Genomic DNA, 21286 nt, shown 5'->3' on the forward strand with positions numbered 1-21286 from the left:
TTTTTTTCTCTCTGGTTTCACAGCAGAAGAAGAAATGTGGTTCACTCCCTCCAGCCCCAACTTCAGCAGAGGAGTTTATTATGGCTCCCATGGTAAGGGGAGGAAAATGTGAAGTTAACCTAAAAAGTCTGTTTCAGGTGGATGTGACCTGCTCTGTGATGAACTGAACAGAGAACAAATAAGAAAGCTCATCTGCAGCAGGGACTTGTGGCTTGGATTTCCACCTCCAATAACTAGCCAAGTGTCCATCCTGCTGTCATCTACTAAAGCAATGTTTCCCAAACCTCTCTTGGAGGACCACTTGTCCTGCATGTTTTAGATCTCTCCCTGCTCCCACACAGTTGATTCAAATGATCAACTTGTTATGAACTCCTGAAGCTGCTTAATAACAAACTGATCATTTAAATCAGCTGTGTTGGGGCAGGGAGAGATCTAAAACATGCAGGACAAGTGGTCCTCCAGGAGAGGTTTGGAAAATGCTGCACTTAAGTCTAATAATTCTTCTTAGGTCCAACAATTCTGTCTCAATATTACAATTTACACTTTGAGAAGGCATGTGTTTCAGGCTGAAAGTTAACCATACTACCCTTGGTAATATGGTTACCCAAGGTTAAATGTAAAAACAACAGTATTTTCTTTCTCCTGTAATCTTTTTTTTTTTAAAGAAAACACAGCAATCCAAATAAGGATATTGGCTGAGAGCTGAAAGTGAGTACAGTCCAAGCCAGTCCTTAGAAAGGCTTCGAATGAGTGGTTTGCATTGGGAGGGGGGGACGGCGGGGGACGGCACAGTGAGTGGTGGGGATAAAGTGGAGCTTTAGGGGGAGGGGATCACCAGGGACCAAGGCTGTCTCCAAAATCTCCAGTCAGGTCTTGTAGGAGTTTAAATCATTGACGGCAGCCCTTGGTTTGAGTCTGCATCCCTGAGCACTGCACTCTCTCTCGCTCTCTCTCTCTGTCTTTGCCTGTCTCCTTCTCTCTCTGTCTCCAGACTCTGACTCAGGGTCTCTGTACAAAAAGAACAGGCTGCTGACTCTCTCTCTCTCTCTCCAGAGTCTTGGACTGAGCACGCTGCTTTATTTACACCAGACTTTATATTTGTTTTTTTATACATTTCTTCACGTGGTAAGCTACCAAACTTCAACAACCACAATGGAGGCCATCAAGAAGAAGATGCAGATGCTGAAGCTGGACAAGGAGAATGCCATCGACCGTGCGGAGCAGGCTGAGACAGACAAGAAGGCAGCAGAGGACAAATGCAAACAGGTGAGGCGGGGACAGGTGAAGCAAGCGGGCAAGGGCTTATTGAATGTAAACACCCTCAGCTTGCAACAAGGCACATGCCAAATTTACACTGCTTTCAGGGTCAATGTTGAGCTCACAGTAAAGCCTTCAGTCAAACTCTGAGACTATTCTGTTGTTGTGTATATGAAAATCCGTGTACATAAAATATTTGAAAAACAGTGCTTCAAATAATGGTCTAAAAGCACATTTTTTAAAAATCTGAGAATCATATTCTGATGATAAAATGCTAATATTATTCATAAGTGTATGAGGTTTGTGCTCCCTAAACACACAGAACCAATGCTTTTGGCCACAACAAAAGAATGTGTACAATGAGACACCATCTCACCAAGTTTTCATGAAAAACTTTCTAAAGAGTAATCTCTCATCTTATTAATACAAGACTTCAAAACAGTGGTAACATTTTTATCTAAATGTAAGTGTATATAAATCAGTCATTACTGGGGTACTGTATGTTCACGTCCGTGTATTCAAAATAAAATTGGAATGCTAGAAATGTTGTGCTATGCGCACTGTTGGAACAGCATGCACTGCCATGTAGGTCTACTTAGTATAAAAAGAATGACATGTAAATTTACTTAGTATTGCCCCTTCTGCCTGGCTAATCATTTTACAAAGTGAACAAATTCAAATATACCACAGTAACATTCCTTGCAATCCAGCATCGGTGGACGATGCCTATTTTCAGCGTGTATATTCACAATCAGTGTGACCTGTGGGTATTTATTCAGTATATCAGCACTGTAAGGAGAGGAGCAGAGCTGCAGCAGCATGAGCAGACACGATGAGTGGCAGCACGGCACCGAGTCTTCAGGTCACTGAATCCCACTCCCGGTTCATCCTGCCAGAGCAAGCCTCCTTTCACGAGTTGAGACGTCTGTCTGGAGTGAAAAAAGCGGTGTGTCTGCAGTAACACAAGCTGGCTGTGCTGGCGGGAGCAAAGAAAAAGTGTGAAATTGTTACTCTGGGTTAAACCCACAAGCGCCAAGTGCATCAGGCGCTTGTTTGAAAAAGATGATCTTGGACCACTGTAGTAGGTTTGGCTTCCACTGGAAGAGAAAGGAGGGAATGTGAAGGCCTCTCACAAAGGGCCTCAGTGTATTAGTGAGACCCAAGTAGAGAAGCCTTGGAAAAACAGCAATCACAGATGCCACGCTGCCTGTTCATGTTGATGGAGGTTTCTCTATGGCATCTTCCTTGTCCATGTTTAGGAAAGTAGCATCTCTTAAGCCTGTGAAGGCTCATAGTATACACCCATGCTGGCTTTCATGTTGGACTGGAATATGGGAATAAATTTTGTCAAGGATGGACAAGCCCTTTTCATTGTACAACTTGTCTGACAACACGTGGACACGCTGATAGAAAGAGACATGAATCGCCCAAAGGGCTGGATCTAAGTTTATGTGACAATTGACCTATGTCAGGGCTCGACCACTCTGCAAAATGCTCTCGGAATGCCAGGAAGGTGAGGAGTTTGGCTCTAGAGCACAGACAGAGCTCTGTGTGGCTGTGGGGGCAGGAATCCCACAGCCTGACAGGTGCCTCCAATGCCTAGGAAAAGGAGGTGACTCTCGTCACCAGCACTCTCCAATGCCAGCTGTATTTTTAGACAACAGGAGATAGTCTGTCTGGAATTTGGGAGGATTATCGGGACCACTTCAGAGAATTACGCAGATGGGGCCATGCTTTGATTACAGATACTTATCCTCTGTTGATTTGTGGGCAGTAAGTCGACTGCATGCCGGAAGGCTCGTTAGTGCCAACTAAAAATACATTGAGAACTCAACACCCCAGACCAGTGGACGAAGAATAACATAACATGTTGTTACGGGCCCCACCTTCACTGAATCCATCTGCAATTTAGAAGTAGACAGCACTTCAATGCTGAAGATAGACTCAGAAATGTTTCACTCAACCTGTTTTTCCCTCTTCAAGTCAAAAGGTTTTAACACATTTCTGATTGTGAATGGAGCCAATACTTAGGTGGAATGGTGAAAAATAGATGTCAGATTAAACACAGCTCTACAGGACTTTGCCTGACTCAGAAGGTCCTCTAGATGAAGCCATCCTGTAATTGGAAACTGATGCCAGAGAAATCAATTGGCTCCAGATGGGCTGCTCATTTGAAGGCTGCAGAGGGGCATTTGTTAGCAGTGGCAATGAGGGCACTGTCCAATTTACAGTGGTAGCATAACAATCACCTTTACCAACTCATATGTAAAATGTTCTAGTCATAAAACCACATCTTGAAAATTATTGAGCATATAAAGGGAGATTCTCCATTATGTAGTTTTCTGTGGCATTCACATTTAGTATAAATAAATCCTGATGGAGTAAACACCAGTGGTGGGAAAATATTCCTTCACGGTTTTATAATAACAATGGAAAATGCATTCTCTGAAAACCACTTGGAAGTATTTTGTCTTCAGTGAGTATCGATCTTCATACTTCCTTTGAGGGGTGAACATGAAAGGGAGAAATTAGGAACATGATACTGGAGACCTTGTGATGAAATTACGGTAAGATATAGTTAAAAAGAGGGAAAATAAATACCTGGGAGATTGCTCACCAGACATCTGCAGATACTTTAGCAACTTTTTAAACTGTATAGATAGGATTATGAGATTCAGTCTTTAAGTAAAATTATAAAACTCTGCCTTGCATGAAAAAAAATCAAAGCAGGCCAACAGAGACTCTGCAGAAACACAACTTCACAACGTCCAAGAATCTTTAGTCCACCATAACGGAATGCAGTTCGCTTCAACTCTACCACAAGAATTTGTGGCTTTCCGGCATCAATGCTGCATTGTGAGAGGATATATAATACAAGTGAAACTGGTAAAGTTCATTGCTGCTTCATCCTGTGTTTCTCATATGGGTATTTATTATGGGAAAGAACAGCTAAAAGGATTTAACTGTGTGGGATGTATAGGTGTGACATTTGATCATCCATGTATGCATTTCTGCACATACCAAAAGGGCAGTGGAAACTGATGTGATGCTCTGCAATCAGTTCAGACAATTTTCAGAAAATAAAGCAGACAACCAAAATGTATGTGTGTGTGTGTGTGTGTGTGTGTGTGTGTGATTTTATCAGAAAATAACTGAAACCAAAAGTAATGTGTTGCTTTCTTGTGAGGAGAGGTTATTATGATCTGAGGGACCATGTTTGGTCTTTTCTCTGTGTAGGTCAGGAGAATTATGTGCTCAGGTGCATCTCTCTGACCTTCAGATTTCTTTCTCCTAGCTGGAAGAGGAGCTGATTGGACTGCAGAAAAAGCTCAAGGGCACTGAAGATGAGCTGGACAAATACTCTGAGGCCTTAAAAGATGCCCAAGAGAAACTGGAACTGTCTGAGAAGAAAGCCGCTGATGTGAGTAGAGAAGCCTGAAAGTGGCCTGAGTACTCCATGACACGTACGCCATGTACGCCATGACACATCATACTCTTCAGCCCAATCTCTTTCTCTCTCTCACAAGACATGGAAAGTAAATGACAAGGTGGTCCCCATTGCAACTTACTCTAATTATCAGCTTATGACTTTGTTTCAATTAATTATAAACAGCATAACAGTCATATGGATGAAAAAAGGGAAAATATAGACATTTTCTTTTTCATTTTATATTCTGTTGTCATGTATATGCTTCAGACTCATAAGACATGCTTTAAGTTTCTTGTCCTGTCTGGAACAGCCTATTATATCACTCAGACACAATTTAGTCCCATTTTTAGAAGACCCCTACTGCATTATCATAATTTCACACTTACTCTGGTATTGTACATTAATTAGCATGACTTAGATGGGTACCACCTGTTTGGACTCAATCTTTTAATTAAATAGATGAGTCAATTAGACTACTACTTCCAGCTGTGAAAGGGCTTTGATCAAGCACAGCTCTAGTCATAGGGAGCTTGGCAAAGGTATTTAACATTCCTGTCCTTTTAGACTTGAAAGATGAGCTCAGTAAAAAAAAAAAAAAACAAAACAAAAAAATGCCACCCAAAACACATTGGTGTCTCCCCCAATACCAGATGATACCAGTATTTGTGGAACAATATACTGTATACCCTGTGAGTGCAATGTCCCTGTTGGAACAGGATTATAAAACTTGAAAACCATGTCTACTTTTAAAACAACATGCCAAACCCAGAGCCAGCACATTTCACATTGCAGACTTTTGGCAAGTGTTTCACAATATCACTTCCGACTGCCAGCTTATCACAAGGTCAACATATCTTTTCCAAACTTTCTTGAGTCATATCCTGCTTCCAGACTTACTTAGCTGTTGACCCACAGTAACACTTATTGAAATAAAATAATGATTTGGATCTCAGGCCTTTTCAGTGCCCAAAATACTCCATGGCAAAATGAGAAGCTATTTTTGTGATCTGTGCAACAAACATACTGTATAATACAATCCTGCACAAAACTCACTTCATATGTAGCCCTAAAATGTTGTAAGCATAGCAACAGCCACAGTATCGCTGTTGTAGAATACAATTGGCAAAATACTAGTCAGGGGGAGGACAAATGCAAATACAGTAAGACCCAATTGACAGAATGTGAAAGAAAACTCCTCCATTTTGGTCTTTGAATCCAGTGGCAATTTGTGAGTAACTTGCGAAGTCGCATTGACAAAAAAAGTAGGCTTTTTCCTCTGTAAAGTTACTGGGAAACTCCTGTGTCCTCACTTCCATGAAGAAGCCGAAAAGCATTGTTTGGATTTCCGGATTTCCCCGGGAAACCCGTAGTTGTATGGCTCACAAAGGAGGAGCTTACTGAGCTCTAGGGCTGACATTGCCTTTGTATTCCTGGGTCACCTGACATTTGATGAAGGCAGTAGCTGACTTATATGTTTCAATTCATAGTGCAAACCAATGTAAGTCCATGAGGAGGAGAGGATATATAAGACATGTTAAACTTTGAACAGAGGCAGTGATCTGTGTGATGGAGTGCTTGGTATTGCAGCCCTGTTACTGATAAGCCCATACAACAGCAGGGAGACCAGGCTCCACTAGCTTTGCAGCAGCCCAAGAATTCCAGGAATGTTCCGAGAGCAAACAGCAAACCCCACACTCCTGTGTCTAATGAAATCAATGCTTGGTGCTTTCCGGTGGGTAAATCCGAGAGCCAGATTTCTCTAAGCTGTATCCCACATTTCAATAAGAAAAAAATTGAGGCGCCATAAAAGTATAACCAGCAGAATTCCATCCTCTAACTGAGAAGTGCAGCTTAATCATGCATTACTGTACTTAGTACAACACATTCCATAAGAAAACTACATGTCTGGATTAGAGTTTAGCTCTGCTGTCTCATGTTATTCCTACTACACATTACCTCTGTTGAAATTTTTTGAGCACTGGTACACCCCAGCAATGCAGTGAATTGTTTAGGATGTATTTAATTTTAGCAGTAGGATTACAATTGATTAAGACATGTAACATACATCAATTGAGCTGGCTTCTGCCCTGTTTATCAGCTCATCCATTATTTCGCCATTTCCTCTGCTGACAAAACTGACCCTTCAAATGAGTTATGAAGCAGCAGATAAAAAGTGTCCAAGCTAATATATTAGCCAAGACTGGCAAGACTATGTTTAACAAGGGATCACCACAACCAAAAAGACAGAGAACATGTGTTATAACTGCATGGGTGTTATAAAACACCCTCATACAGGTGTTTTGACTTTGATATGACAGTCTTCTAACTATTTTTAATGAAGCTGACAGTAGCCTTTACTTCAAGTGATACAGCACATTTTATTTTCACTCCATGTAGACAGTATTTTATCAAAGGATGTTATTACTCATTTGCTTAGCGGAAACCCTTTTCCAGAGAGACATGCATAGCTTGCATATCATCTAGTTTATACAGCTGGATATTTACTGAAGCAAGGGTGCAACAGCAGTGCCCTACCTGGGAATCAATCCAGTAACCTTTGGGTTAAAGTCTGTGCTCCTTACTACTACGCCACACTGCAGCACTATACTTTATATGTTTCATTACCTGAAAAACCTGTGTACGCGGCAGCTACTCATTGGTGTATTTTGATTCATCCTAGGTTGCCACTGCAACGTACCTTTGAACAACAATTCCACAATTGTCGTTACTATTTGAAAACATAACACAATCACAAGGTGTCGCCACCCAATGCTTGCAGGTCATACAACAGCATACAACAGAAAGCAATTAACATTCCACACGCTCGTGCTTCAGCGTGCTACTACTTTGTGTTCTGTAACTGTTGTGTGACAGTTACAGTGTGTAGGGACAATGGTCCATTATTACACCCAGGACATGTAAGAGAGACCCACACGTATGATTGTTATTATACGTATTAATTTGGAAAGCAGGCGCTAATTTCCAGGGCCATGAGCGTAGCTTACCTTACAATTAATTATGAATGTATACAGTCAGATATAGATTCAGCGTGAGTACTGTCCTCGAGGTTAAACACTGAGGTGGTGAACACGGAAGAGAAAAGCATTGTCGGTATACTACTTAATGGTTGCACATCACAAACCCTACTTTACTACTTCAGGGAGGATATAAAAGGATAGTGGAATGATATATGAATGAACATCGTGCATAAATAAACACATAGATTACATGTGCCTTGATATCGTTCTTCACTAAGATCAGTAACTTTCATTCTAAGTAGATCATTCCCTCAGTACGTTAAACAGCAGCAGTAACGCGAACGTAATTCATTCAGGGCCCACACACCCTTCGGAAAAGCATCATTCAGACACGCCCCGCCTCCTCCTGAAACCGTGACCTCATCTGAAGCGCACTACTCCTCAGGATTGGAGGATTTAGCCTTAACTTTCAACAATCCTGCCTTTCTGTCTCCCCCTTTCCTAACTAGAACGCTTCGCCTCTCTAAAGCGTTAATATTGCATTCCAAGGATTAAATGAAACAGTGAAAATAGCTGTTTTTATACTTTCATAAACCTATCTGTAAGCTACATTTTCAAAAGAAACATCTGGGTTCCTAGCTTCTTTGGGCTGTATTAAAGTTTTTTTTGCACTTGAGAACTGATAAAAACTGTTTTGGAACCAATCAAATATTTTTATTGTTGTTTTTTTAAACAATTTGTGAATAGGCTACCTTTTAAAACTTTGCTTTCATTGTAATATATCGAAACCTTTTATACAGATTCTTTGTTACTTTACAGTTTTTTAAAGTTTAGGTTATATTTAGATCAGTCACAACGCGTTATCCAGCAATGGCAGGATTGAATTCTTTGGACGCCGTTAAAAGAAAAATCCAAACTTTGCAACAACAAGCCGACGATGCAGAGGACCGAGCCCAGGTTTTACAGAGAGAGCTGGACAGTGAACGGGAACTTCGCGAGAAAGTGAGAAAATGTTTCTTTACTCGCCTTGCTCACTTGATACAAACTGTACCTTTCTGACTTTGCTACCTCCATAACATTAGGTTGTTGTTGTATTGTAGACTTCAAAAGTTGTTATGCTGAACCAGAAATAACGTAAATTCATTGATGGACCGTCAGGGAGTAGGCATGTAATGCAAGGCGTTGGTCTCTATAAAAATTGAAAATTAGTAGAATTCCGAGTGGTCCTAGCGCACGGCGGGTTCTTCAGAGTGGTGCTGCCGGCTGCACTTACTGATCGACATCAGTCAATTCTGTTAACATTACGTATGCTTATTCCCTTCATTTTTACTATATGTGGGTTTGGTTATTAGTACTCTCACAGACCGCTACATCAGCTATTTCTTTGTTTGCGTTGACTGTTACTAAGTTACCTGTGCATCTTTTCGTTGGTTTTGTTCTCGTTTGAATGACTGGTTCTTTTACTGTTTGTATTTGCGCTGACGCCAATCACAGTGAGTTTGAGTGGCAGGATAGGTGTGCATGTATCCAAATCCAATGTAATTACTAAGAGTCCGAGGTAGCTATGGATTTTCAGAAACGACACTTGACAGAAGGCTCTCGACTATGTTCAGGCCGTTTGAATCACGAGAATTGTATTAAAACGAGTCATAAGCTCAGAAAGATACATTTCCAACTTTGCACTTAGCCAATATGGCATAACCATATTGAATATGCTTATACATTCGCAATAAAATATGCTGCATTCTCAGAATTTAAAATGGTGTTTCCTGAAATGCCGTCATGTTATTGATTAAAATTTGTGAAGTCCTGATGATTCAAGTGGTGAAATAGATGTGCCACATAGCAAGCCTCATGGCTTACTCATGAATAAATTTTAGCCAAATTGTTTAACAATGTTATAAACTTCTTCCTCCTGCCATGTAACAATTGTCCTGTACATGTGTTTGCCTTTAAGAGAAAGCATAAAATGATATATTCATGGCAATTACATGTGTCTGTAACAAATCTTTTCCCGAGTACTACAACAGAAAAGTTGGAAGGCCAGAGACATGTTCATTTTGGAAGGCTGACTCAGGAATGGATTAGGATTGTGATGTTTAGTGCTGTTTGCAGAGGTGGTGGTGTGATGTAGTTTGAGGATTCCTTCTAAAAGGCTATCATGACCCCTCTAAAGAACTCTTCAAATTTCTCTAATAATATGACCACAGATATCTGAATGATAATAATGATAACAGTTACACAATGGATTGTATTGTCTTCCAGAAGAAGTTTAAGGTATCTGCATGATTTCCATAGAGAGTTCCCTTTCCAGGGCCTGGCCCTCAGGTGACGTAGTATTCTCACATAGGTGCTGATGAGTAAGGCCTGACCCAATCTCATGTTTAATGTTCAAAGCCGGTGACAGGCATGCTGACATATTACATATCTCTACAGGTAGTCTACTGCCTTCTCTGAACTTGATTTTGTAGGGGTGGTAGCACCATTCAGATCATACTTTCACTTTAGAATGGCTTCATTCATTTAATCTGTTGTACACAGCGTAATGACCTCAATTCATTCATTAATTTTAATCAGGCTTATAAATTAAAATCATGTATTCCAATTTAAACTGGTCCCATCTGTTAAATGTATAATTACAATGTATAATTTGGTTTTAGTGATTTCTTTGTATAAAGGGAAGATTTATTTGCAGTAAGGGGCAGCATACATAAAGACTTGAATGGATTTTAATACATTTTTAGACCAGCCCTAATTTATTTAATTGGTGGCACATTGTTTATGAAGTGGTCGCTTTGCTGTTAAATTTTAATGAAAGTTAAAACCTCTCCAAAAATCTACTGAATAAAGACATATTATTAGGTGTTTTGTGGTACAATAACTATTCACCAAGGCTTCTGTCTTAACCTGAAACTTCTGTCATGATCTCAGAGAATTTGGATTTTTATGGTTGGTACCCACGTAATTGGCACATGGAGATACTGGCAATGTGTATTTTATATAATGATCCCTCTGTTAGGCCTTTACTCTACTGGGCCTTTCCATGGAGGGAGTGGTTGCTACAGTAAATGTTCCTCCATGCTTAGCCCCTTCCTTTGCTCGCTGCCTCTCAGGAACTGCCCCAGGACGCTGGCTGCATGTCTCACCACAGCACTTCCTGTCCTTTCTGCCGCAGCCCAGATGACTGGTCAGATAAGCAGAACCTTTCAAAACCAGTGGACCCCTACACTTTGCTGGGCTTGTCAAGATCCCTCTCGAGCTTATGTGATAGTCATGGATCTGGAAGGGACTTGACAGCTGTGTTTTTTGTGTAAAGTTATGATATTTACAAGCTAATATGCTCAGCTGAACTGTTGGAGCTGATTAGTCCATTGCTCCACTAGGAATGTTTTGATACCTTATAGCGATACTGTCACAGCTATGAGAAGCATCAGAGGAAGGTCTGAAGCCTTACAATAGGTGTCAATATCCCCTCAGTTATAAATACAATAAATAAAAAGCCCTCTTGGTTGACCTTTACTTTTCCAGTACTTACTAAAGTAACATGGAAGAATGTTTTCAACCAGACTTACTGACAGTACTGGCCAGCATAACTGCATTCATAATGAGTTTAGTTTAAAAAAAAATCAGCAATGGATGAATTGGAAGCAGATTCATGCTTTGTGTCACTCTGCCAAAGGTGGGATTCCTAGAACAGTAAGGATGTCCTCATCACATTGATTTTCTGTAGTGAAAAGGGTCGGTGAGAATTGGGTTTTCCTTTTATTATGACATTTTTGTGATGCTCATATAATTATGTTTTTCCCTTGTAAACAAAAGATAAACATCTCTCCAGTCTTAAGCTAAGCAATACTTATGTACTTTCCCCATAGGAATAGTAATGTGCAAACACCAGAGCTGAGTGCCTGGAAGGCTTCTCTTCCTGATGTAATGACATATTTCATTTGGACAGCCTGTATGGGAACATGGCAGCTTTCCAAATTTAGTTTGTACTGTACTTGTGTGGAGTTTTGTACCAATGTCCTGTAATGTCATTGATAATTACACTGCAGTGTGGAGGAGGGGACTCTAGAGTTTATCTTTGAAGAGTTCCCAGCGTAAGTAATGATGATGACTTCACCAAGCTTGACTGTTACTGCAGATCTGAGAAATATTTTGATATGTGTGGCAGTAACTTATTTTTATAAGCAAATATTGTTTTTTTAAATCCTGATTTGCCCTGACCTCTCTGCTGTGAAGGGGGCTGTAGTCTCTGTTTCTGGCTAAGGCCTGAATGAGCCTTTTCTTTGTCCTTGTTTGAGCTTTCTCTGAAATGAGAAAATTGTTCAGTCTCAGGCCATCTTTTGCTCAGTCAGAAGCTCATTTTCAAGTGTGGATTCGCCACTGGTAAGCACTTTCTGCAGTTGGGTGTAACCATGAATTTCGTAGCATTACCAAACATGAATGTGAATAAATTCATTATCATCACTCCCACTGCAAAGTGGAAATCCCATTTGCATTAAGTGTGGTTGCAGAATTACAAACGGAGCATGTGACTTAAATTTATAACCCACTTTTACTTATCTACCCTTGACAGAGCTGCTTCTGAGAACTGCTTTGACTGTAATACATATGTCATTGTAAGAGACTAAGCACAATCCATTATGAACTGTATGGAATGTATGCATATGGGTGCAAACATTGCACTATTCCTTACAACAGTACCCTGAAATGGTATACTAATCATACTCTTGTCACACTTAATTTTGCTTGTCCCTCGCACGATCATTTTGTAGTGATAGACACCTTAGCAACAGCAATTTTTCAAAAATATGTTCTAATAAGCATGAAACTAAAACTTTGGGCATACCCTTTCTTTCTGTAGTTGAATTTAAATAATTGAGGTAAATAGAAAAGGATATTTTGCCCACAAGTTAGCTCCACTACATTTAGCATGTGTTCTAAAACCAGACAGCTGATGTACTCGTAGTATGATGGTAGTGGGAAGGAGAAAGAGACATTCACAGTCTCCCAGCTGCATGTGAACATGAGGCGCATCGCAGAGGCCTTGTTGTAGGTGCTCTGCTCCAGCACTGAGAGGAGTCTCTGAAGGAATGGTGGAGCTGCTAGTGGGCCCCAGTGGCCTCCATAACAGCACAGTCGCTGGCGCACTGCTAACCATTTCATTAGCGGTAGCTGCTGTTGACTGTTTCCTTTATCATAGCATTTAAAAGCTACAGAGTAGCAATGTCATACTCCCATAGTTACCTGTTTTTTTCCCACTGTGTTTTTTGGGGGAAGTGTTGAGTATTTTTCAAAATTAAAATGTTTATTGAAGACAGAAACATGTACTAACTGAGCTATTGTATTTTGTCGAAATACATTTTCTCTATAAACCTTTCATGTGATCATTTCTGCATCATTGAAACTACTAAATGTTATTGTCTGCTAAAAGTTGCCGGTCATTTCACATCAACTGGCAAAATCACTATTTTTCTTCAATAGCATGCATTATGAGCAGCATTATTTATCAAATGTAGTTATGAAAGAATGATTTTACTTAATAAATCTGATGGCATTTAACCAACTGATTCAAAGGCAGTGTTTAGGTTACAGTTCTTAATATGTGCATGTAAAAGAGGGTGGAGTTGTTGGGGTCTCTTCCTGGTTTTGGTGTCTGTCTTTTCCTGATTCCATTTTCTCACGAATAGCTTCATTTAGATTTTTGTGAGATAACTTACATCTTCCTGGAATTCTACCACAAGCATTCTCTAGAGTGTTTTACCATATAAGGAGTACATCCCTGGCTGCTGTAGAATGCAGTGAGTAAGCAAGGGGGTGTGGCCAGAGGAGGCTCAGTCTGACTCTGAGCTATTGAGAATGAGGGTAGATTTCCAATCAGTTTTTCAGGTATTTTTCTTATTTCAATTATTGTGAAGAAGGTTATAAACAGGGGTTCTTGCTTATGTTTATAGACGTAACAAAATTCATCTTGGATGTTTCGGGTATAGTTTGCAGGTGACTTGGAACACATGGTTTTGAATTCATTTTTCCTCAGTACATTTTTCCTCATTGTCCCAGGGCGAAATATTTTCTAAGACAGCACCTCTATGGTGGCAGTACAGCTGAATCTGTCATATAAAAACTGCATACATATTGAAAACTTGGCCATTCTTGCCAGATATGGTAGATGGCAATCCAGACATTTCTGTGTTCACTCCAAAACAGGAAGGACAGAGAGAGAGAGACCTCAGTGGTATCTTTGTTACCAGGTGTCTCACAGGAAATGGGTAAATGGTTGCCAACTTTAACAAAGATGGAGCAGACATTCAGTGTTTACTCATATTGCTGGAAACTCTCTCACTCTTTGCTGGATCCTACCCTTAACTGAAACTTAAATAGAAGTTACGTGAGCATTCCAGCACTGAGTATTTACACCAGTTTCTGGACTGTGACTCTTGTGAATGTTAGTCTTTGTGGTGTTGCTGTAACATAGTAGTTGTAATACCCAGGCATTTGCAGACCTTATCATCAGTATGTAATGGATATGTGACTTTTTAGAGTGTAATTTTATGTATTTTTTAATGTATTCTTTAACCCTTCAAAATTCATGTGCAGAACTTAGGGTTGTTTAGTATCAAAATAGCAAAATATAGTCGATATTTTTATATCAGTAATGGTTTGTGCATTTTAAGGTTACATATGTATCTGTATTATGTACTGGAATACTGTTGCTTTTCACAGACCAACCATGTTTGCAGTGCTTTGCTCCAGAGGGTTTGTAAAATGAAGACAACACTATGCACATGTTGAACAATAGCTTTCTACTAGTCCCTTTGTAGATTAATCAATGGTACAATGTTTGCCTGAGTTTCCTGCTCAACTCTTTTTGCCTCCCCTGACAGCAGATTACGCAACATTAACTGGGTCTTGACTATGGAGAGCTGAAGTAATGGCACGTAAGCCACTGTTCAGGAAGCTGTGCTTCCACTGAGACAGGAGTTTCCACAGAGAAACTGGCTCATCCAGAAGCTGAATATTCAGCCCATGAGAGAATGGAATGGCGCTCTGTACAAATTGTCATAATTACAGTTTTCCCTTATGCTCCCTAAACCTCATCTCTGAGGCCTCGTCTGCTCCAGCTTTGCCCACTGTCTCTGGGCTTCTCCCCGCCCTGCCTGCAGTGACTGTATCAAGAGCTCGGCTGATAGCACAAGCTGCAGAGGCGAATGCAGGGCTGGTTCTTTGTCTTCATTATCGCTTGTAATTATTACTGTGGAGTAATGGCTAGTCACATAACTTGTCTTTAGACTGTCCAGTCTGTGTAGTGGCAGGGACTGGCTGAGAAACCGCTGCAATACCGCCATTGTGTTCCTGTCTCAGTCCAGTCACTCTTTAAAGAAAACCGCCTGTGGGGTTGTGTGCAGGGAGGAAACAAATGTTTGCTTTTCAGTTGATTGTTTGTTGTTGGAAGAGAACCCTGTGTGGTCTAGCATATTCTGTTTCAACAAGGACATCCTCAAAACTCCCTGCATGGGGAGTTTTTTGTATTCTTTAACAGTTCTGTCATTTACAGAGAGTCTCTAATCACATACTAACATTAAAAGGCTCACATACCCAATACCACCATTCCCTTCAAGAAGTGTATATTAAAGCCAGGCTTCATCCATGTCCTTTTCTGGTCCCTTTCAATGTACTGGCTCCTGGCATATGAGTATAAATGGTTTCTTGCATCCTTGCAAAATGGCTGTTCTTCAGAAAGGCTTTATTCTTCACATGATCTCCAGCCTAGATGACATGGTGCTTCAAATGTACCCTAATCTCCAGAGTAACCTCTGACCTCTTCCACATAGGCTGAGGGGGATGTGGCAGCTCTGAACCGCAGGATCCAGCTGGTGGAGGAGGAGCTGGACCGAGCCCAGGAGAGGCTGGCCACTGCACTGCAGAAGCTGGAGGAGGCCGAGAAGGCAGCTGACGAGAGCGAGAGGTCAGCAGGGGACTCGCGCATGGCTCTCTGGGATTGCATGTCTGCCATTGTCAGGATCACCTAAACACTTTCCAAGATCAGCTGTACGGATGTGAGCTTCCTCTTTGTTGATGCAGCTGTGGTTTTGCATTCTGACAGAGGCATGAAGGTGATCGAGAACCGGGCGATGAAGGATGAGGAGAAGATGGAGATCCAGGAGATGCAGTTGAAGGAGGCCAAGCACATCGCAGAGGAGGCTGACCGCAAATACGAGGAGGTGAGTGAGGAGTCCATCCCTGGGAGTTCAGAGATGTGCCTGTGTCATAAGTCACCTTACCATTATTATGTTTTGCCACAGGTTGCACGTAAACTGGTGATTCTGGAGGGGGAGCTAGAGAGAGCTGAAGAGAGAGCAGAAGTGTCAGAACTGTAAGCTCACATCACAGCACACAGACAACATGTGGGGAATATATTTCTAGCTGGCTTACAGCTTGGTGGATCCAGTATTTGTCACTGGGAAGATCTGGTCTCCTGTTTGGCTGAAATCCATATTGGTCCAAAGATACTGAACAGTTCCACCCGTGTAACACACCTATGAAGTACTGAGGTATAGCTGCCACTTTGGGTTCAGTGTTGTGTGCAGTAGGACACACCGGCACATATCTTAGCATTGGTCTGAAGTGCAATTGAGAGGATGGTGAGCAGAGTCTACAATACTGAAGTCAGTCCCCAGGGTTGGTTTAAAGGTTGAGAAGGAGATGGAAAGCTGAAAAGCCAAAAATAAAGCAGGCGAGAGGTCTCCTCCCACTGCTGTAGGAGAGCTCTGCTGAATGGCTTTCCCATGAAGTATGTGCACTCAACAGGCAACTGTAGTTGACTGCATTTCAAAAGTCTTTTAAAACTTTAAATGCATGTTGTGACTGACAGCTGTGTCTGGTCTGCTAAACCATAGGGTTTTATCTCTTTTTTTAAGGAAGTTGGGCTGTGGGAAATTACTCCTCTTAAGGAGTTAATCAGCTCGTTTGTGCAACAGCAGAAGTGCACTCCACCACTGTACAGTTCCCAGATTACTGTCATTTTGAAGCTGAACAGCTGGACTAATGGGGGCAGAGGTCATGTACTGTATTTAGTAACCATGGAGAAATTGCAGGACAAAAGCTCTCAGACTTGCCTGTCATTCCTCCTCCCCCTCTCTGCAGTAAATCCAGTGATCTGGAAGAAGAGTTGAAAAATGTCACTAACAACCTCAAGTCTCTAGAAGCTCAGTCTGAGAAGGTAAGCTTTCCTTACATCTTCAATAAATGTTTTTATACAACTGTGTGATTTGAGTACATTTCTGGGGTGAAACCTGCTCTCTCCCCTTTTTGTTTCATAATTCAATTGTATCAATGTGGTGTGTACTAGTACATATTGTTCGGCAGGAAACAGTTCATACTGTAGGACCCTCCCTGCCATTAAATCATTTGCTAAATAAGTTCTTGTAGTACTGTGGGACCAGTGCAGAGCAGCCTCTCCACTCCTCTGCAGTAGGCGTAATGCCAGTCATGCCACATGACTCTGCCCTCTAGCCACTTAAGTAGTCGGTCTGTGCTGATTAAATCACTGCCCTGCTCTGAATAGGCCTCGCAGTACGGTGTGGTCATCTTCGCTCATGCCAGCATCACACCACATGGAAGAGGTTGCTTATAAGAACAGCACAACAAGATTGACCGAGTCAGTAGCTTTTAGTGCTTCTCAAAACAGCAAAGGGCATTTGTTGGGTTTGCTCAAGGATAACACTAAACTTTTTCTGTTAATGTTTCAGTACTCAGAAAAAGAGGACAAGTATGAGGAGGAAATCAAGGTGCTCAGTGACAAGCTGAAGGAGGTGAGTGGGATCATCCTTTCCCACTGCCATGTAAGAGAGTGAAGCATACAGTGCAGCTTCATGGCAGAGGTAGTGTCTGCCCACTGCACTAACTCTCCGCCCTCCCTCCCTCTGTGTCTCTCCCTAGGCGGAGACTCGTGCAGAGTTTGCTGAGAGGACAGTGGCCAAACTGGAAAAATCCATTGATGATCTGGAAGGTATGAGCAATGCTTCTCCTGTGGAGATTAATAAAGTGGTTTCATTCTGTGGTTCTGGCAAGGGGACATTTTTTCACTGCTACAAACATTGACGCATATTTACAGTTAAAGCTTTCTTCATACATGTACAGTTCACTGCTTTTGTGAGGTTTTTTCAGGAGTTTTATGAATATGTTGTCGCTCTCTCTGAAATTAAAACTTTGCTATTCTTAATTTTCCAAGACTTCCTTCTAAAATTTTGTTCTAAACTTTTTTGTTGTCTGCTATATTAGTCTCTGGAAACAGTAAAAATGTAATGCTTGTTAAGGCATATGAATATTTTTCTGGTGGTGAAGAGGCTGCAAAGTCATTCATTAGTGAATGACTTTGAGTCTTTATGGAGCATGTGCCACCTGTCCGTAATTCCTCATTGTTTTGATCCCTGAAAATCCCTGCTAGGATGTACATTTCCACTAGCTGGTAATCTTTTCTTTAAAAATACATTCTAATGAACTTGTGGAAACATTCTGTTTGTTTTCTCTGAAGAAAAAAAAATCAATATAGTTCCAGCAGTAAAAAAGAAAAAAGGTGCTGCTAATCCAAGAGCCAACCTCTAAAGAAAAATATAACAGAGTAATTGCACAGAAATGAAGTACTTTATGCTTATTATGGGTATTCCAATGTCAAGGTAGCACATACTGCAACCGAATGTTTACTGTAGTTGACCAAAAAGGTGTAGAGGTAAGTATTTTATGGAACAAATATTTTTGTGTCAGCTCCTGTATGATTAAGAAAGAATATATATGACTTGTATGAAGTCCAGCTTTAGCCAGCATTTTTGTAGGCCAAAGTAATACTTACCTATGAAACAACAGCTGAAAGTGTGTCTCAAGTTGATGGCAAATGCAGACAATGTCTCATATACTTCTTGAGTAAGCTATTATCAGATCTGTTTTCATTGATTTTAATGAGACTTCTGTTTCTCTGACTTTGACTGACCTGTACTGTTTCTTTCCTTTTCTTTCCCTTTACTGCCATTTCTCTGTCATTACTTCCTGCATTCTGCCATCGTTGCCTCTGCCCTGTTTCTACAACTGCTGCTGCTCTGCCTGCCTTGCCTGCTGACCTTTGACCTCCAGATGAACTATACGCTCAGAAGCTGAAGTACAAGGCTATCAGTGAGGAGTTGGACCACACCCTCAATGATATGACCTCCCTGTAGATGACTTTTCCCCTTTCAGCTCTATTGAGAGCTTCTGACTGCTCCCCCTCCCCACTGCCAGGCCTCATGTGTTTCATGCCCCGTCCAAACATTGTCCCCAACCTGCTCTCCTCTGTGCCTTCTGTCTGGCCCAACAGCTTGTGAGAACCCCTGTAGAAAACAAAGCTTCAATAAAGTGCTTTCTGTCATATGAAATCCCTCTCATTTCCTGGCTTTCAAAACTGCTTTCATAGATCTGTAACTGTTTTCTGTTTTACACAATTACGTGTTAGGCGTATGTAACTTCATTCATTTTTACTACCCAAGCATATGTTTTTGGTTTATTTCCAAAGCAGAGACTTTGTTTTATGGTAACTCATTTGACTGTGTGACACACATTCATGTCATATCTTATGTTTTGTTTGTTTATGTATCTGAGTAACACATTGCATGGTGCTTTGGTTATCTGAAGGAACGGTATGTCCATACCATATGCCTGCTGCAACAGCATGTATTTGACATGCATACCATAGCACTCTTTGGTGCCCTTTGTACTCTGTCAGCTGATATTAGCTGAATCTGATATGCTCTTTATATTGGAAAATGGTGTAAATGCAAATAATATGCTTCACCAGTCCATTAGAAAGTTATTTCATTTCTGTTACAACTTCCAAGGGAGGCATTCTGACCAGACTTTTGGTTTGTGCACGACCACTGGTTGGCAGGGTTTTGCATAGTGGTTGAAGTCCTTAGCCAGGAGTGAGCAGTTATGTAAAACAGCTGTTAGATACATAAGAATTCCATTTATGATAATGCAGACTGTTATACAACACCCTAGTTGTAACATGAAAGCTAAAGAGCTGCACTGAAGACCAGACAGACATTTTCAATAGCATTTCTAAAGCATGCAGGAAGGTATTTTTTCTGTTTAAAAATGGGTGCTGAATTTGTTTTCCAGAAAAACTGTCACATGCCAAAGAGGAAAACTTGGGAATGCATCAAGTTCTGGACCAGACACTGCAGGAGCTTAACAGCTTATAAAAAGAAAATGGAAGAGGGAGCTGAAGAAAATTCTAGCCACATTCCACGGATATCCAGTTTCATCCCACATATCTGTTAAGTCTTATACCCAGGAAAAAGAGGGGATATGTACCTGTAACTGCAGTTTTTCTTTTTCAAAGTCACAGCTTTCTTTCTGTAATATCTCCACTGAAATGTAGAATATATTCCATCCCCCCCCCCCCCCCCCCCCACTTCCTCCTAACAGATGTTTACATCATTTTGTTTTTGTTTTGTTTTGTTTTCTGGAGAATTTGCGTTTACAGAGCAGCACATACAGCTAATTGGGATGTGTTTACCAGTGATGGTGAGAATGTAGGGCAGCAATTGGAAAGCAGAAACACTTCAGTATCAGCTGCTGGTGATATATTTTGACAAGCAGTCGAGTCGTGTAGATGGTTCTTCAAACTGAGCATGATGAATCAGAGGGACGTGGAAGGACATTGGAGAAGTCTTGCAAAAGATTTTTTTTATAACTTGTGCATACCTCGTCAGGACGGAAATGAGTCCTTTTTGTATAGGCTCTGGATTTGCCTGCCTACACTTCTTTTCCAAGGTGTCTTTCAGTCTCACTCATTCATTCAGAACAGTTCTGCATTTCAGTGTCTATGTTCTAAATCTTGGTGTTATATGTGGGGAAAATTTTAAAGATATGGAACCAAAAACTACAGCACTGGAATCCCAATTTAGTAAAAAAAAAAAAACTGATGCCAATTGTATATAGTAGATTGATGCTGGTTGTCCAGAATTGAAGCATATTTACTTCAACGGCTTTTGACCACTGTTTTGCTGGGGGACTCTCAAAACCAAAGTATAAACTCTGCATTCTAAAATGTGTGTTTTTGTCTGTGTTTTAATGTTTAAGTGAGGAGGCCTCTCGTTATTTGGCCACGGAACAACTGCTTCACATTTACCTCGCTGAACCTGTATTAAACTGTCTCACTTTCCCAGCTTTCAATCTAATAAATTTTTATGAAAAAAGGACTCCTTGATACATATAATCACTCAGTATGGCCCTTGGAGCTTTCACAAGTAACACAATGCCACAAGACATACTCAGGTCCGAGTGCATGGGGGTCTCAGTTACTTGCGGTGTCTTCTCATTATATTATTATTGTCATTCAGCAGAAGCGCTTATCCTGGATGAGTTAGATTTTTAACCACCTATATGGCTGAATATTTAGTGAGGCAATTATGGGTGAAGTACTTTGTACAACAGCAGTGCCCCAGTGGGGAATCAAACTGGCAACTTTTCTTTTACAAGCCCTGCTCCTTACCACTACACCACACTGCTGCTCATATAATATAATTTAAGTCAATTTATGTAAAATGTGTCAATAAGGAATTCCATTATGCCGCAGCTGTGTTCATCT

The 21286-nt window shown here is 40.9% G+C and overlaps 1 protein-coding gene across 4 annotated transcripts; it reads left to right on the top strand.

The window, feature by feature from the left end:
• Positions 1–873: 873 nt before the first annotated feature.
• On the top strand, positions 874–20890 carry tpm4a (tropomyosin 4a). Of its 4 annotated transcripts, none has more exons than XM_036517169.1 (9): positions 874–1266; positions 4553–4678; positions 15498–15631; positions 15770–15887; positions 15969–16039; positions 16810–16885; positions 17415–17477; positions 17605–17674; positions 18793–19022. In XM_036517169.1, exons 1-9 carry the CDS (start codon positions 1153–1155, stop codon positions 18873–18875), a joined length of 855 nt encoding a protein of 284 aa, XP_036373062.1. In that variant the 5' UTR covers positions 874–1152; the 3' UTR covers positions 18876–19022. The 4 variants fall into 4 exon arrangements, with proteins under 4 accessions (XP_036373062.1, XP_036373045.1, XP_036373070.1 ...); XM_036517152.1 differs by lacking the exon at positions 18793–19022 and adding an exon at positions 19813–20890 and having other exon boundaries at positions 878–1266; XM_036517177.1 differs by lacking the exons at positions 874–1266; positions 4553–4678 and adding an exon at positions 8084–8667 and having other exon boundaries at positions 18793–19014.
• Positions 20891–21286: the final 396 nt, after the last annotated feature.

This window comes from Megalops cyprinoides, chromosome 2 (assembly GCF_013368585.1).
Source record: "Megalops cyprinoides isolate fMegCyp1 chromosome 2, fMegCyp1.pri, whole genome shotgun sequence".
In the NCBI taxonomy this organism is placed as follows: domain Eukaryota; kingdom Metazoa; phylum Chordata; class Actinopteri; order Elopiformes; family Megalopidae; genus Megalops; species Megalops cyprinoides.